At 34.1% G+C, this 16673-nt stretch overlaps 1 protein-coding gene across 1 annotated transcript; it reads left to right on the top strand.

Moving 5' to 3' along the window:
* The first annotated feature begins 232 nt into the window (after positions 1-232).
* Positions 233-3506, top strand: LOC140804597 (septum-promoting GTP-binding protein 1-like). The gene is made up of 6 exons (XM_073160658.1): positions 233-841; positions 1010-1133; positions 1601-1697; positions 2763-2802; positions 2984-3067; positions 3204-3506. Exons 1-6 carry the CDS (start codon positions 542-544, stop codon positions 3366-3368), a joined length of 810 nt encoding a protein of 269 aa, XP_073016759.1. The 5' UTR covers positions 233-541; the 3' UTR covers positions 3369-3506.
* The last annotated feature ends 13167 nt before the right edge of the window (positions 3507-16673 follow it).

Here is a 16673-nt window from a genome sequence, read left to right as displayed (position 1 = left end):
AAAAAAAAGAGCGTGAAAACCCATATCAAAGTCTTGTTATATATACAAATAAAAACTCATATGAGACTGTTTTATATTTTAATTTTAAGAGACGAATCTTCAATTCGACACGATTCGTGAAAAAATATTAATTTACATGTCCAAAATATCACTTTTGTTTATAATAATAAATCAGATCAACTCATCTTACCAATATACGACGTAGACACGATAGAAAAACAAAAACATTTGTGACTTGTAACCATGAGACGAAGAGTGAATGCAGCCGGCAAATTGAACATACGATGATAGAGTTAGATGAGCGTCCATACTTTATTATTATTATTTTATATATTCGTATGTATCCATTACATTACATAAACAAAAAAATAAAGTATGATTTTATTCTCTGCTTTTCATCCAGTCGTCCCAGCTCTGCCCTCACAGCTTCCCAGCCAGTTTGGTAAATTTCAAGAAGCCGGCAACTTTGGACTCTTTCAGTCATCGATCCACCCAACCCACAGGCAAAAAACCCCTTAAATCAGAACTGGACACCGGGAAGATGACGCAGCTCTGCCGGAAAATAGTGCAGGTCAACCTCCGGTGGAGCCTATCGGATAAGGTGAAGGTTTTCCGGCGTTTCTTCAAGTTACTATGGCACAGAATCCTCGCCTGCTCAGTAAGGCCATCTGTTTCTCATCGTTACACGAGGTTGTCTTCCAGAAGAAACTCCTCCCCGTCAACAATGGCGGCGACGTTGGAGTTTCCCGCCACAACGTCGTGTAGCGGCGATGATTCTGATTTAGTCTGCTTGAAGATTAGTCTGCTGGGTGATTGTCAGATTGGAAAAACAAGCTTTGCGGTAAAGATTTTTAATTTAAATTTAATTATTCCCCCTTTCTTTTTTCTTTTTATCAGTTCAAATATAATCATTTTAATAAAAGTATTATTCTTAACCGTAATTAATAAATTTCTTGATTTGCATGTGTTATTTTATGATTAAATTTGTTTTTATTTTGATTTTTTTAAGATAAGGTATGTAGGAGAATTACAGGAACAGAGAAGTCTGCAAATGAAAGGTCTAAATTTGATGGACAAGACATTCGACATCGGAGGAGGAGCCCGGATCGCCTGCAAACTATGGGATGTCGGAGGTATATATATACTTTATTTTATTAGAGTAGTATCTTGTAAAATGATATCAGAAATCTTTATCACGAGTCAACACTACCGATATTTACAAGAAAGAAATAATATTTTTGGCATAAAAATAATATTTTTTTATGGATGATCTAAATAAGATATTCGTCTCACAAAATACTATCTGTGAGATTATTTGACACAAATTTTTATCATTTTATTATTATTATTTTTAATTTTTAATTTCAAATATTTTCACTTTGAAAATCGAAATGTACAAAGTGGAATATGATATGTTCAAGATTTTTATCGTGTGGGATGACTTTAGGTGTCCCATCAACTATACACTATTTTTATTTTTATTTTTATTTTTGTAGTATAGTTCTAATTTGGTATTTATTGTTGATGGGTCAGAATAAATTTCCTAACATATTAATTTTTATAGATTTGATTTAAAATTGTGGAAATTATATAGGCGCAGGTGATAGGAAATCGTTGGATCAAGTCCCAATTGCCTGTAAAGATGCTGTGGCCATTTTGTTTATGTTTGATCTTACTAGTCGATGTACACTGAACAGGTAAATTTTTAAAATTTTATATTATTAATGTACTTTTGATTCGTTATATTATTTATTTATATTTTTATCCAATTAATCTTATATTTGATACATCATATTATTTATCCATCTATCAATTATTTATCTCAGATCAATCAAATCATTGATTTGAAATTACAATGTTATCTTTAATAAAATTTTCAAAAAGACAAAACGATAATATCACATTATCTGAAATTTAATCAAATTAATCAATCAAATCAAATATGAGTGGGTCTCATGTGAGACCGTCTCACGGATCCTAATATGTGAGACAGATCAACCTTACCTATTATAAAAAATAGAGCGTGTCTCATGTGAGACCGTCTCACGGATCATAATCTGTGAGACGTGTCAACCCTACCGATATTCACAATAAAAAGTAATACTCTTAGCATAAAAAATAATACTTTTTCATAGATAACTCAAATAAGAGATTCGTCTCACAAATACGACCCGTGAGACCGTCTCACACAAGTTTTTGTCTACAAAGTAATACTCTTAACATAAAAAATAATATTTTTTCATGGATAACCAAAATAAGATATTCGTCTCACAAATACGACCCGTGAGACCGTCCCACACAAATTTTTGCCATCAAACATTATATTAACTATCATTTCTATATATTTTATTACTAAAAAAGTATTACTTATCTCCATACTATTTGTCTCATACCACGAACAAAAAACGATCCCTTATTTTAAAGAGTATGTATCTTGTGAAACGGTCTTACGAATATTTATCTGTGAGACAGGTCAATCCTACCGATATTCAAATGAAACGTAATACTCTTAGCATCAAAAGTAATATTTTTTCATAGATGATCCAAATAAGAGATTTGTCTCACAAAATACGACTCGTGAGATCGTCTGACACAAGTTTTTGTCTATTTTAAAATACTTTGTTCTCCGAGGATCACTAATTAATATTAAGAAAGGCTCACCGTAGTTCAAAAAATGGAGCGTAAATAACAACATTGTATTCTAAATGATAAATTATTCATTTTATTATTAATTTATAGTATTAATTTGGTGCTGAATGCAGTATTATTGGATGGTACAGTGAGGCAAGAAGATGGAATCAGGTACCAAATTACATTACTTTAACTTTAAGCCACTTTCTATAAAGTTTAATCTTCGAAGACATTTTATCGCTTTCTTTTTTTCACAAAGTCGGAAATTAAAGCGAAATTCATATTATTGTAATAATTTTAAAAAAAAAAACTGAGAAAGAATTATTTTAATAATTTTCTTCTTCACATGCAGACTGCAATTCCTATATTAGTAGGAACGAAATTTGATGATTTTGTCCAAATGCCACCCGATATTCAATGGTCCGTTATTACTCAGGTAATATTAACGAGATTATTTGTAGTTTTTTTATATTATTATTATTTTTAAAATATCGATGAATATTTATTAATATATGTGAAGTCCATTGTAAAATCAACAGACGTCCGATTGAATTATTTGTGAATAAATGCAGGCAAGAGCATATGCAAAAGCGATAAAAGCGACCCTTTTCTTTTCAAGCTCAACGCATAACATCAACGTAAACAAGATTTTCAAGTTCGTTATGGCCAAGCTCTTTAACTTGCCCTGGACCCTTGAGAGAAATTTGAAGATCGGCGAACCCATTATCGACTATTAAACGTCGATTTTTTCGCGCCTAGAAAATATAAGCTCGATTAGTTTTGATTTTTTTGTAAATAGAATATAGGTTTATGAGAGAAAATTGGTCTGTAAACCTCGAGAAAAATATAGCTGCGCAAGTTGGAGGTTATATTTTAGAATATTTTTTTGTTGTTGTTTGGCTAATTCTTTAGCTTAAATAATTACAATTTTAATTTTATTTGTAGTAAATTTTAAATAGAAATTGTGATTATATTGAAGTAGTTTTTTAATCTAGTTATATTTTGTTATATTTATTTATGTGACAAGGATAAATGTAAAGAGATAGAGTAAAGCATTGTAAAATAGTAATAATAAAAAATTACATCTCGCCAAATCTCAGATCCAAAAAATCAATAAAGAAAAAACTTTGGTTTAAATATTTTATTTTTTTGCGTAATTTACATAATAAAATCCTCATCAGATCAAAATTATCGTTTTCTTCATAATTAGCTATATTTTTATAAATATATTCTTATTGTAGATGATGACCTTATTTAGCTAGATCTGAAAGATTTGTAATTAAGATAAATATGACAATATAATATATGTAAAGATTTGTATGTCGTAATCTTTCTTATAAATAGGGTAATTGTGTTTAATGAAAATTGCACTTGAGTGTTGACTCATTCTGTTTTTTCTTTTATGAATTCACTCTACTCATATCTCTTTATTTTATAGTTTATAACGAGTTATTAGAACGATGATGTAAACGACCGAGGATGAACATATTTCTCATTTTCTTGATGCTATTGAAATATCACAACGTGTTCTCAATACTCAATTTTATGATATATTTGTTAGTGATATGGAAATAGCACAATTATAATTATTGATATATTGGTGCCCATGAAATATCAAGATGTTAATGGCTCTAAAATAGCACAACATGATTTTATATTGAGAGAAATCATTATTAAGATATTATATAATACTAAATATTGCGAATCTAAAGATATTCATGATTGAGATATGATAACAGATACAAGTCCTATAAATATTATCGAAAGATATATCTATATCAAAGTATATAAATATTTATAAAGAAATATTGATCAAAATATCAAAGATTTGTTGATATTCATGAAGAATATTTATATAAGATCCCATATTTGACAATATTATTGAAGAATATTAATTTCATACCCTTTTGGTTGAATTTTTGTTGATAATCTTATGAATCGATAAATTTATTATAATTTCTTAAAGAATGTCGACATAAGTTCTAAAAGTGTTTAATTCCTAAAGAATGTGACTAAAGATCTAATACCTATAGATTGTACATTTTCTAGAAGAATATACGCACATAAGATATAGTACAAAGAAAGCGTAAGAAAATAATTTTATAAGTTGCATAAATTTGTGGTTGTTTGACCCTTTGATGCTCAAAGTATCATTTTCTCCAACTTGAAAGATGAAGAAAAAATATTTGGTCTTGAAATACCATATATAGGAATTTATACATCATCACATCTCACATATTACACAGTGATGTATATCTTTTTTCCAAGGAAGACTGTTACAACCAGAAAGACACATGACTGACTTTCTTTGCAATATCATTCTGACTATTGATTTAAATAAAGAGATTAACAACAACTGAAGACAATATGACTGATCTTTTTACAAAATTATCACTACATCAAATTTTGACAAATAAGTGTACAAGTTCGGAATACGAAGAGTTGATGATTTTAAGTGATGCTTGCAATAGAGGAAGCAATCAAAGTTGTATTTTTTTTCCTCGTCTATTAATTTTCTCTCTTGGTTTTTAAAAACTAAATTTTTAATGAGACAATTAATAATTAGCGAGAGATATCGTACTCTTTTTTCTTCACTAGAATTTTGTTCCATTGGGTTCTTCCTAGAAAGGTTTTAACAAGATGCATATATCGTTGGGAAAACATCTAAAGAAATTATCTATTGATATATTCTTTTTCTTTCGTTCGGATATTTCCCAATGTATTTCACCGACAAAAGTTTTAACGAGACATTGTTGATTCTTGATGAAGTTTCTAATCATTCGTCTTGCCAAATGGATGTTTGAAGAATCGATTGTTTCTGCAAATAATCATCTAAGGAGGAGTGTTATAAATATATTCTTATTTTAGATGATTACCTAGTGATTCATTCTCTATTTTCTTTTATGGTTTATAACATATATTATTTTATACAATAACTATGGTGTCGCAATATAATATTAATATAAAAAAATATTATACCCCGAATAGATGACCCAACCCAAGTTCAACTCGAATCGCCAAAAAGCCCGAGCCAATTGTATTTGACCCACATATGATACAATTAAATCAGGATAAGAATCAAACAATTCCCACTGAACCGGACTGATCTCACCCCAAGAAGCACTACACATACGAAAAGGGCTCAGATAGCCAAGCACATATCACGGTTATCACATATCACGGCTATCCGAGTCGAGCCCACACAAATATTTCGATAATTTTAGATAAACACTTCCAAACATAAAATGGGCGAACAAATATTTTTGATAAGGAAAAAATACTCAAGATATTGGAATATATTCAAAATTTACCAAAGATAAAGAAGGTTGATACAAATACAGTAGCAATCTCGTATTGTTGGAGTTAATATCTTAGGACTATTTTAAATTACTGTTAGAATAAATACAATAATTCAGGATTGTTTGTTTCTTGACTTTTTCAATAGCCGTGGCCCTCAAATAAATTTGTGGACTGTTTTTTCTCTCCTTTCAGTTAGAGTTGTATGGCTATATAAGCCTTGTTATCAATAAAATCAATCACCAAATTTGCTTACATTTTCGTAACATTTCTATTAAGCCTTACAAATTGGTATCAGAGCCTCGTTGAGAGGCCTGACCGTGAGATTTCCGAGTGTGGTTAGGAACTGCAGTATCCTAATCTAAGAGAGCAAAACACTTGAGAGTAAGAGTGAAACACTTGGGGAGTGATTGAGAAATGGCAGCAGAAGGAAACATTGGTTTTGCTCAACCTAGCATTCCTAAGTTCGATGGAGATTATGACCACTGGAGTATGCTGATGGAAAACTTTTTGCGATCTAAGGAATACTGGAATCTCATCGAAATTGGTTACTCTGAACCTGGAGAAACAGAAGTTTTGACAGCCGCACAGAAAAAGACATCGGATGATCTTAAGCTCAAGGATGAAAAACTATCTCTTTCAGTCAATTGACAAGTTAATTTTGAAAATCATCCTTCAAAAGGACACGTCCAAACAAATTTGGGAGTCAATGAAGAGAAAGTTTCAAGGAAATGCAAGGGTTCAACGTGCACAATTCCAGGCACTTCGTCGAGATTTTGAAATTCTGGAAATGCAAGTTGGAGAATCGGTTTCCGACTACTTCTCAAGAGTGATGCTGGTTGCTAATAACATGAGAAACTATGGAGAAGACATGCAGATGTCAAAGTGGTGGAGAAAATCCTACGGTCCTTAACAGAACAGTTCAACTACATTGTATGTTCTCTTGAGGAGTCAAAGGACATGGATTCTCTCACTGTTGATGAGCTGCAGAGCTCCTTGATTGTGCATGAACAGAAGTTTCGAAGGAAAAATGGAGAAGATCATGCTTTGAAAGTAAGTACGGGGGAGAAGTTTCCTACATGAGGAAGAGGTAGAAGCACATTTAGAGGACGAGGTAGAGGAAGAGGAAGACAAAGTTTCGATCGAGCCACGATTGAATGCTATAAATGTCACAAACTCGGTCATTATCAATATGAATGTCCTGCCTTGGACAAGGAGGCAAATTATGCTGACTTAGATGAACAAGAAGAGCTCTTGTTGATGTCATATGTAGAGATGAACAACACAAAAAAGAAGAGGTCCGGTTCTTGGACTCGGGATGCTCAAATCACATGTGTGGAGATAAATCAGTATTTCATGAGATGGATGACACCTTTAGACATGTGGTAAAACTAGGAAATGACACTAAAATGAATGTACTCGGAAAGGGAAGTGTGAAGTTGATGGTGTGTGGAGTAACTCATGTAGTCACTGAAGTTTATTATATACCTCAACTCAAGAATAATCTTTTGGGTATAGGTAAACTACAGGAGAGAGGCTTGGCCATACTATTTCAATCAAGAATGTGTCGAATATATCATCCTCAAAAGGGTCTGATTATTCAGACAAACATGAAAACAAACAGAATGTTCGTTTTGTTGTCTCAAAAGGAATCATGCTTCAACACCACAACACAAGACACAACTCACCTATGGCATTGTAGATATGCTCATCTCAGCCACAAGGGACTAACTCTGTTGCAATCAAAAGGTATGGTTACTGGACTACCCCAATTATCAGTTTCCTCTGTTGTGTGTTCCGATTGCATGAAGGGCAAACAACATCGTGATCCAATTCCAAAGAAAAGCAAGTGGAGAGCAACTCAGAAATTACAATTGGTTCATACAGACATCTATGGCCCTATTACTCCTGTTTCCAACAGTAAAAAGAGGTACATATTATGCTTCATAGATGATTTCTGTAGAAAATCATGGATATATTTTTTATTAGATTAATCAGAAGCATTTTATCTCTTCAAGTGTTTCAAAGTGTTTGTGGAAAAGGAAACTGGTTTGCCTATAAGTGTTTGCGTACAGATAGGGGAGGAGAATTTAACTCTATGGATTTTAACGAATTTTGCAAGCAGAATGGGATAAGAAGGCACTTAATTATGGCTTACACTCCGCAGAAAAATGGAGTAGCCGAACGCAAGAATCGAACGATAATGAACCTTGTGAGATCAATGTTATCAGAAAAAGGGATGCCTAAGACTTTCTGGCCTGAAGGAGTGAGATGGGCAGTGTATGTTTTGGACCGATCACCTACACTAGCTGTTAAGGAAATGACTCCAGAAGAGGCTTGGAGTGGAGAAAAACCATCAGTGGAGCACTTCAAAGTATTTGGATGTATTGGGCATGTTCATATTCCAGATGCTAAGAGGACAAAACTCGATGATGAGAGCATGAAATGTGTACTTCTTAGTATTAGTGATGAGTCAAAAAGGTACAGATTGTATGATCCTATTACAAAAAAAATTATTTTGAGTCGAGATGTGTTTTTTTAAGAAGAAAGTCAATGGAATTGGGATGCAGGCTACGAAAAGGACCTGTCAATAGAATTAGAATGGAAAGATAGTGAAAGTGCTACCCATGATGAAGAAGAATGTGAAGAAAATACAGAAGAGGAAGAAGCTGAATTTGATGAAACCGAAGATGCACATGTTTCCTCAAGTACCAGTAATGAAGTAGGCATGAATGCCAGGGAGAACAGAATTAGATATCCTCCCATGTGGATGAGAGACTATGTTTCAGGTGAAGGTCTATTAGAAGAAATGAATATGGCACTTATTGTATCTTCAGATCCAGTGAATTTTGAGGAAGCTGTGGAAAGTCTGAAATGGAGATTGGCCATGAATGAAAAATTATTTCTATTGAAAAAAATCAAACATGGAAGTTAGTAGATTTACCAGCTGGGGCAAAAAGAATAGGAGTGAAATGGGTCTACAAAAGTAAACTGAATGAGCTCGGAGAAGTTGACAAATATAAAGCAAGGTTGGTGGTTAAAGGTTATTCCCAACAACATGGAGTAGATTATACAGAGGTTTACGCACCTGTAGCAAGAATGGACACTGTGAGGATGATCATAGCACTTGCTGCAAACAAAGGCTGGAAGCTTTACCAACTAGATGTCAAATCTGCATTTTTATATGGAGAGCTAAGCGAGGAAGTTTATGTGGAGCAACCGAAGGGGTACGAAAAGAAGGGAAATGAGCAGAAAGTGTACAAGCTGTATAAGGCGCTTTACGGACTAAAACAAGCCCCAAGAGCTTGGTTTAGTCGGATTGAATCTTATTTCATTAAGGAGGGCTTTCAAGCAAGTCACAGTGAACACACTTTATTTATCAAACGAAGCAATGAATGTAAGATTCTCATTGTGAGTATCTATGTTGATGATCTTTTGTTCACTGGTAATGATGCAGATATGATAATTGAATTCAAATGTTCAATGAAGAAAGAGTTTAATATGACTGACTTAGGAAAAATGAGATTTTTCCATGGAATAGTAGTTCTACAGAAGACAGAAGGCATTTTTATTTGTCAAAGGAAATATGCAGCAGAAGTGTTGGATCGTTTTGGGATGAAGGAAAGCAATGCAGTCTGTAATCCCATGGTTCCGGGGTATAAATTATGCAGAGATGAGAAAGGAGGCAAAGTGGATGAGACTTATTTCAAACAGATTGTGGGAAGCCTCATGTATCTCACAGCCACACGACCTGGTCTCATGTTTGTTGTAAGTCTGATTAGTCGATTTATGGCCAATCCAACTGAGTTGCACTTCCAAGCAGCAAAAAGGACCTTAAGGTATTTGAAAGGAACCATGAATTATGGAATCTTCTACAAGAAGGGAGGAGTAGAAAACTTGTTGGCTTTCACAGATAGTGATTATGCAGGAGATATAGAAGATCGTAAAAGTACTTCTGGCTACGTGTTTATGATGAGTGAGGGTGCAGTAGCTTGGTCATCTAGAAAGCAGCCCATTGTCACTTTATCAACTACTGAGGCGGAGTTTGTGGCAGTAGCAACTTGTGCATGCCAAGCTGTTTGGATGAGGAATGTTTTGAAAGAACTTGGTTATCTACAAGAAGAAAGCACCATGGTGATGTGTGACAACAATTCTGCCATCAAGTTATCCAAAAATCCAGTCTTACATGGTCGGTCCAAACAAATAGATGTGCGATTTCACTTTCTTAGAAATCTTACAAAGGAAGGAGTTGTTGATCTGGTTTATTGTGGAACTCAAAATCAAGTTGCTGATCTGATGACAAAGCCGCTAAAATTGGGAGATTTCCAAAAGTTCCGTGAAGAACTTGGAGTGTGCACTGTTCCCGAGATGAGCTAATTGCATTATCAATAACAATAAGTTCAAGGGAGGAATTGTTGGAGTTAATATCTTAGGACTATTTCAAAGTACTGTTAGAATAAATACCAATAATTTAGAGTTGTTTGTTTATTGACTTTTTCAATAGCCGTGACCCTCAAATAAATTTGTGGACTGTTTTTTCTCTCCTTTCAGTTAGAGTTGTATGGCTATATAAGCCTTATTATCAATAAAATCAATCACAAAATTTGCTTACATTTCCGTAACATTTCTATTAAGCCTTACAAATTTCATAGAATTATCTTACCAGAGTTTTAAAATTATAAATTAAAGTGTGGTCCAAAGTTCTCAAAAGCGCAAAGCGTGTGAAAGTTTCAAGCTTTACAAGTTAAAGTTGGTTTAATATGAGATTAGTCAAGAATTTTTTTCACTTTTTTAGATTAAAGTATTGTCCAAAGTTCTCAACCATTTATTGCAGGTACAAAATTTATTTTGATGTATTTAGTATCTTTTCTTGTTTAAAAATGTATTATTATCTACTTTTTATTCAAAAATAAAATTTAAATTTAAATTTTATAAAAAAAATAAAAAACAGACTGACTTATCTTGTGTTTCTAATTGAATGTTTTCCAATGCTCTTCGAATAAGGAATAGGTCTCTTGTGAGATGATCTCACGAATATTTATCTGTGAGACAGGTCAACCCTACCGATATTCACAATAAAAAGTAATACTCTTAGGCATAGTTTGGTACATGAGACAAGGGAGGGATTGATAAATAATCCTCCATATCCCATGTTTGGTACCTTTTTAAAAAACCCACGATATTATTATGGGCCCTTGATAAATAATTTTCAGAAGGATAAAAAAATACACTACAATTGACTTAAATACCCCCAATTTATAAATGATTTTTATATCTATGCTAGTAGGTAGAAATTAAAATCCAATAAATATTTTTATTTATTTTTATATATTATATAATATGATAATTATATAAATGAATTCGAGATAATTATATAAATAATTTTTATAAATATCAATAAAATTATTAGTATTACCGGATTAACTTTAAAAATTGATATTTGACTTGACTCACAAAATCAAGAACTCGATTATCATATTATATAATATATAAAATTAGGTAAAAATAAATAAATCATGCAAGCACTATCGGCATATGAACAGATAAAAAATATGAACTCAAGCAACAACTTTGAAATTATAAAATTTATTATGATAATATTAATTTTGTCATTACAATCTAATATATAAATTAATCACTCTTATTAAAATCATACCAAACATTAAATATAATATCCTACATCTTATTTATCCTTAACTTATCCTTATATTATATATTACATATTTTTTTGAGAAGAAATCAGATATTATGCATTAATTAAATCCACAGTAGCTACATCCATCAACCACGATGGGTAAAAACCGTCCATCCAACATGAATGAAAAGGATGAGATAAAGCAAAATGAGCTAAACAGTGCGCTAACTTGTTTGTATTTCTATTAACATGATCTAACTTTTTAAATCTACCAGAAGTCAAGATATCTAATATGTTCAAGACTAACAGTCTCTGGTGGTTGCGAGCCTTAGACTTTGAAGTCAGCTCTTTAACAGCATTACAGGAGTGCGAAAAGACCCAAACATCAGAAACATTACATCTAACAGCAAGCATCAAACCAAACTGAATAGCCGAGAGCTCTGCGTCCAACACTGATCTTGGTTTACGTATGCCTATGGCTGAGGCAGCAAAAATAATTCCAAAGTGATTTCGAATCACAGCACCCACACTATATTTACCAACAATATCATTAAACCGAGCATCTACATTAAGTCGCCACTGCCCCAACGGAGGAGGCACCCACCTCATACCCCTGCTACTCTGCACCTCCCCTGAAGCTAAATTCCAAGCACCTCTAGCTGTTCTAAATTGCTCAAGAATCAAGATATGACATTGCCCACTAAACTTTAATACATTTGTTGGGAATATGGCTATTATGTTTTAAAATACAAATCTCTTTCCAAATTGCTCAAGCAAGAATTGCAAACAATTCAAATTCAGCAGGTGAAACTTGATCCATTAGGCACAACCCACATGATATAAAAGACAGCACACCGTATTTCTTTAGATATGGCCAAAAAAGTGTACCTTTCCAGATATGCCTTACAAGGGGGCAAAATATTAGACAATGGCTTGTTGAAGCTTTCGAAGAGCTACAATAAAAGCAGCATCCATTGGCATGTACATGTCTTCTAAACAAGTCCAGTTCAGAGGGAATTAATTCATTGCTCGCACGCCAAAAAAATATTCGAACTTTCTGTGGGATGTTTAGCTGCCAAATCTTTTTCCACCACTTTTCCAACTAGAATGCCGATAGAGATTCATGTGGATCAAAGCATCCAATTTGAGCCAGGTAGCCCGATTTAACTGTGTACTTGCTTTTCTTTTCCCACTTCCAGAATCTAACATCTTCAATGTGTTGATTTCTCAAAGGTATATCAAGAATACATCATGCTTCGAAGGAAGGAAATCTGGAGCGTATCTCAACTTCATTCCACGTTCTGTTACATGAAATAAGTTCTTGAACCTTACTCAAACCACTTGAGCCTGTCATCGAGCTTTTCCCAGAAAAGAGACTAGGAATCCAGCAATCAGTAAGTGCATTGACGTGGGATCCATTCCCCACTCTCCACACTAATCTTTTTGGAATAAGATCTTGACTCCAAAGGATCGATCGCCATATGTAGGATGGATTCGATCCTAAAGTAGCATCCATAATGTCACAATCTTTAAAATATCGAGATTTGAGCGTTTGTGCCATAAGCGAGGAAGGCTCCGTAATAATTTTTCATACCTGTTTAGCAAGAAGAGCACGATTAAATTCAGAGAGATTACGAAACCCCATACCTCCATATTGAATCGGTCTACATAATTTCCTCCAGCAAGCCCAATGCATTCCCCCTCCTTCGGTTTTTTTATTCCACCAGAATTTAACGCACAACTGTTCCAGTTCATGGCATAATGAAATTGGTAGCTTAAAGCAAGACATTGCATAAGAGGGTATGGCTTGCAAGATTGATTTAATCAGAGTTCTTTTCCTCCAGCAGAGAAAAACCGTGATGCCCAGCCATTGATCTTCTTGATAAGTCTTTCACGAAGATTAGAGAATTGAATGCGCTTACTACAAAGAGAGAACGTAGGAAGGCCCAAATAAATTTCATGGCCTTGAACGACCGGTATAGAGAAGATAGTCTGGATTGCATTTATAGTATCCGAAGAAACAGTCGGACTGAAGGTGAGGGCCGATTTATCATAATTTACTGTTTGGCCAGCAGCTCTTTCATAATCTCTCAAACATCTTCGAAGCTGTATGCACTCTGTTTCCATAGCACGAAAGAAGATTAAGCTATCATCTGCAAACAGTAAGTGAGAGATTTCTTGACAATTATGGGCAATTTTAACTCCTTGAAACAGTTTCATTTGCACCGCACGAGATAATATGGCCGAAAGTCCTTGGAGCACATAAAGCAAATAGATATAGAGATAAAAGATCACCTTGACGAATACCACACTTTGGGATCAGCTTACCATAAGTATTGTGATTAACACGGAATGAATAAGAGACAGTAGATATATAATTTAAGATCAACCTTACAAAACTTGCAGCAAAGCCTAACTTTAGCATGATGGCTTCCAAGTATCTCCATTCTACGCGGTCATATGCTTTGCTCATGTCTAACTTCAAAGCTCCAAATCCCTTCTTGGCTTTCCTGTTATTGTGAATCCGATGCATACATTCAAATCCAATAATAACATTATCAGTAATTAAACAACCCGGGACAAATGCATTTTGGAACTGATCGACAGCTGTGGATAAGATTGGCGTTAATCTGTTTGTGATTGTACGAGAAACAATTTTGTAGCATGTGTTGCACAGACTAATAGGACGAAAGTCCTTCGGTATTGATGTCTCCATCACTTTAGGGATGAGAACAATGAGAGTTGAGTTCCAAGATGATAAATCACCATTTTCATTCAAAATGTCGAGAATAGCCTCTGTAACTTCATCACCCACAATATCCCAATTTTTCTGAAAGAAAAGAGTAGTAAAACCATCATTCCCCGGAGCTTTAGAATGATGCATGTCAAACAAAGCTTTATTGACTTCCATGGCAGTGTATGAAGCACAAAGATTACTATTCATATTATCATCCACAATCAGCCCAATATTAAAAATTGCTTCCTCAATATCATGATTAGTTGGATTAGAAGAAGTAAATATGTTAGCATAGTATTTCAAGAAAATCTATGCGATGTCTTCATTTTTCGAGCACCAATTCCCACATTCATCAAAAATCCCATTGATATTATTGATTCTTTACCTTTCAGATGCATAAGAGTGAAAAAACTTAGTGTTGCCATCTCCCTGAGCCAACCAATTTGTCCTAGCCCTTTGTTTCCAGTGCATTTCCTCTTGACATGTCAGCTTCTCGATATTACCTTCTAATTCAGCTATTCTGCCCGCCTTATTTACAGCATTATCAGGAGTCAGTAAACTGGCCAGCTCTTTGCGCAACGATTCGATTTGTCTTGGTAGGTGAGAAAATCTGGATCCAGCCCATTTTGAAGAAACTCGCTAAACATAGTTAATTTCTTCGGTAGATCAACCTGGTTGTTACTTGGTAATCATTGCTGCATAATCTCCTTAAAATCCCCTTCTAGCATCCATTTGTGCTCAAACATAAATCTTTTCGGTCCTTTCTTGAAGATTGTTTCACACCTCGACTTCATAGAGATTGAGATAAGTATGTGGTCCGACCTAAAGAATTCCAGGTGGTGCACTTCAGCCATTGGAAAAAGATTGTGCCATTCAAGATTGCAAAAGAATCTTTCTAGTTTCTCAAAGATAATCTCTGCATTGAACCTTCTGTCACACCAAGTAAATTGATTGCCTTTGAAATTCAGATCATTTAGGCAACATGCATTAATCACCTCGTTGAAATCTGACATTTGAGCCAAAGATCTAAGTGTACCCCCACTTTTTTCACTCTCAAATAGAATCTCATTAAAATTTCCCCCCACAAGCCAAGGTAGCTTCTGAAAATCATGTAGATTATACAATCTTTTAAGAAGTTTCCATGATATATGTCTTGTTGCTGGAATAGGGCTACCATAAAAACCAGTAAACCTCCAAGTCTTGTGCTCATGTAGTACAATACAATCAATATGACCCGTTGAAAAAAAAGTGATTTTAATCTCATACGGCTCTTTCCACAACAAAACCAAACCCCCTCTTCTCCCTACACAATCAACTGGAAAAATTTCTTTGAATTAAAAATATCTCCTCCACTCTTCATATTGATGCTTATATAGCTTAGTTTCACATATAAATAGTAAAGATGAGTTACTTTTAGCCACGAGGCGCCGTAGCTCTTTGAATGCACTTGGGTTCCCAAGCCCACGTGCATTCCAAACAAAGCAATTCATAATGATTGGCGGGACTGCTGAGCAGCCACCGCCAGATTAGATTCATTTGCATTAATTACCTCGTAGATGTTTTTCACCATCTTAGCGGGATCTCTAGCAAGTTCAGCTTGTTCTCTGATTCTTTTTCCTTCTTCTTTTATAATGATCCATGTTGCATTATCCGGAAATCTCGATAATTCTCCTCGAGCCGGTCTTTTCCATTCTTTGTTACCCTTTTGTGTCAGTCCTAGATTCATGCCCTCATTAGCAATAATCTTAGCTTTTCCTTTATTTATCAAATTGATTTCTGAGGAACCCGCTGATTCACCCTTGTGGGTTATATAATCTGCATTGACCAATACTCCCTCCTCCATTGAATCAATATTGTCTTTAATGATAAGGGCTGTTGATAATGACTGATTGGGAATGAACACTGCTCCACCATCTTCCTCTCGAAGCATATCTTGGTCCCTTTATTCCGAATTCAATAGAAGATTCTCTACTGAATGAGAAGTATTTTCAGAATTAAATGTACCAAACTATGCCTTATAGCATAAAAAGTAATATTTTTTTATGGATGACCTAAATAAGATATCCGTATCAAAAAATATGACTCGTGAGACCGTCTCACAACTTTTTGCCTCGAATAAAATAGATTCGGTTGTTCGTTGAAAGACTTCATTTCAGGTCACATTTGGAGAGATTTGATTGGAAGAAATAATTCAAACCTATATCATATATCACCGATTTTGGGTGTATTTAAAATCCATTCAATTATTGATACAAAGAGTATAGATCGAAAAACATGAATATCAACTTCATCAAGAGGGCTAAAATAGGTTTGAAATCATAACTTAGAAATCTATGCTGTTAATTTTCAATCGTTACAAAATTCTTAGTTCAT

This window comes from Primulina eburnea, chromosome 11, assembly GCF_022965805.1.
Source record: "Primulina eburnea isolate SZY01 chromosome 11, ASM2296580v1, whole genome shotgun sequence".
NCBI lineage: Eukaryota > Viridiplantae > Streptophyta > Magnoliopsida > Lamiales > Gesneriaceae > Primulina > Primulina eburnea.
The sequence above is the reverse complement of the archived record's forward strand: the minus strand, read 5'-3'. Positions and strand labels throughout refer to the sequence as shown.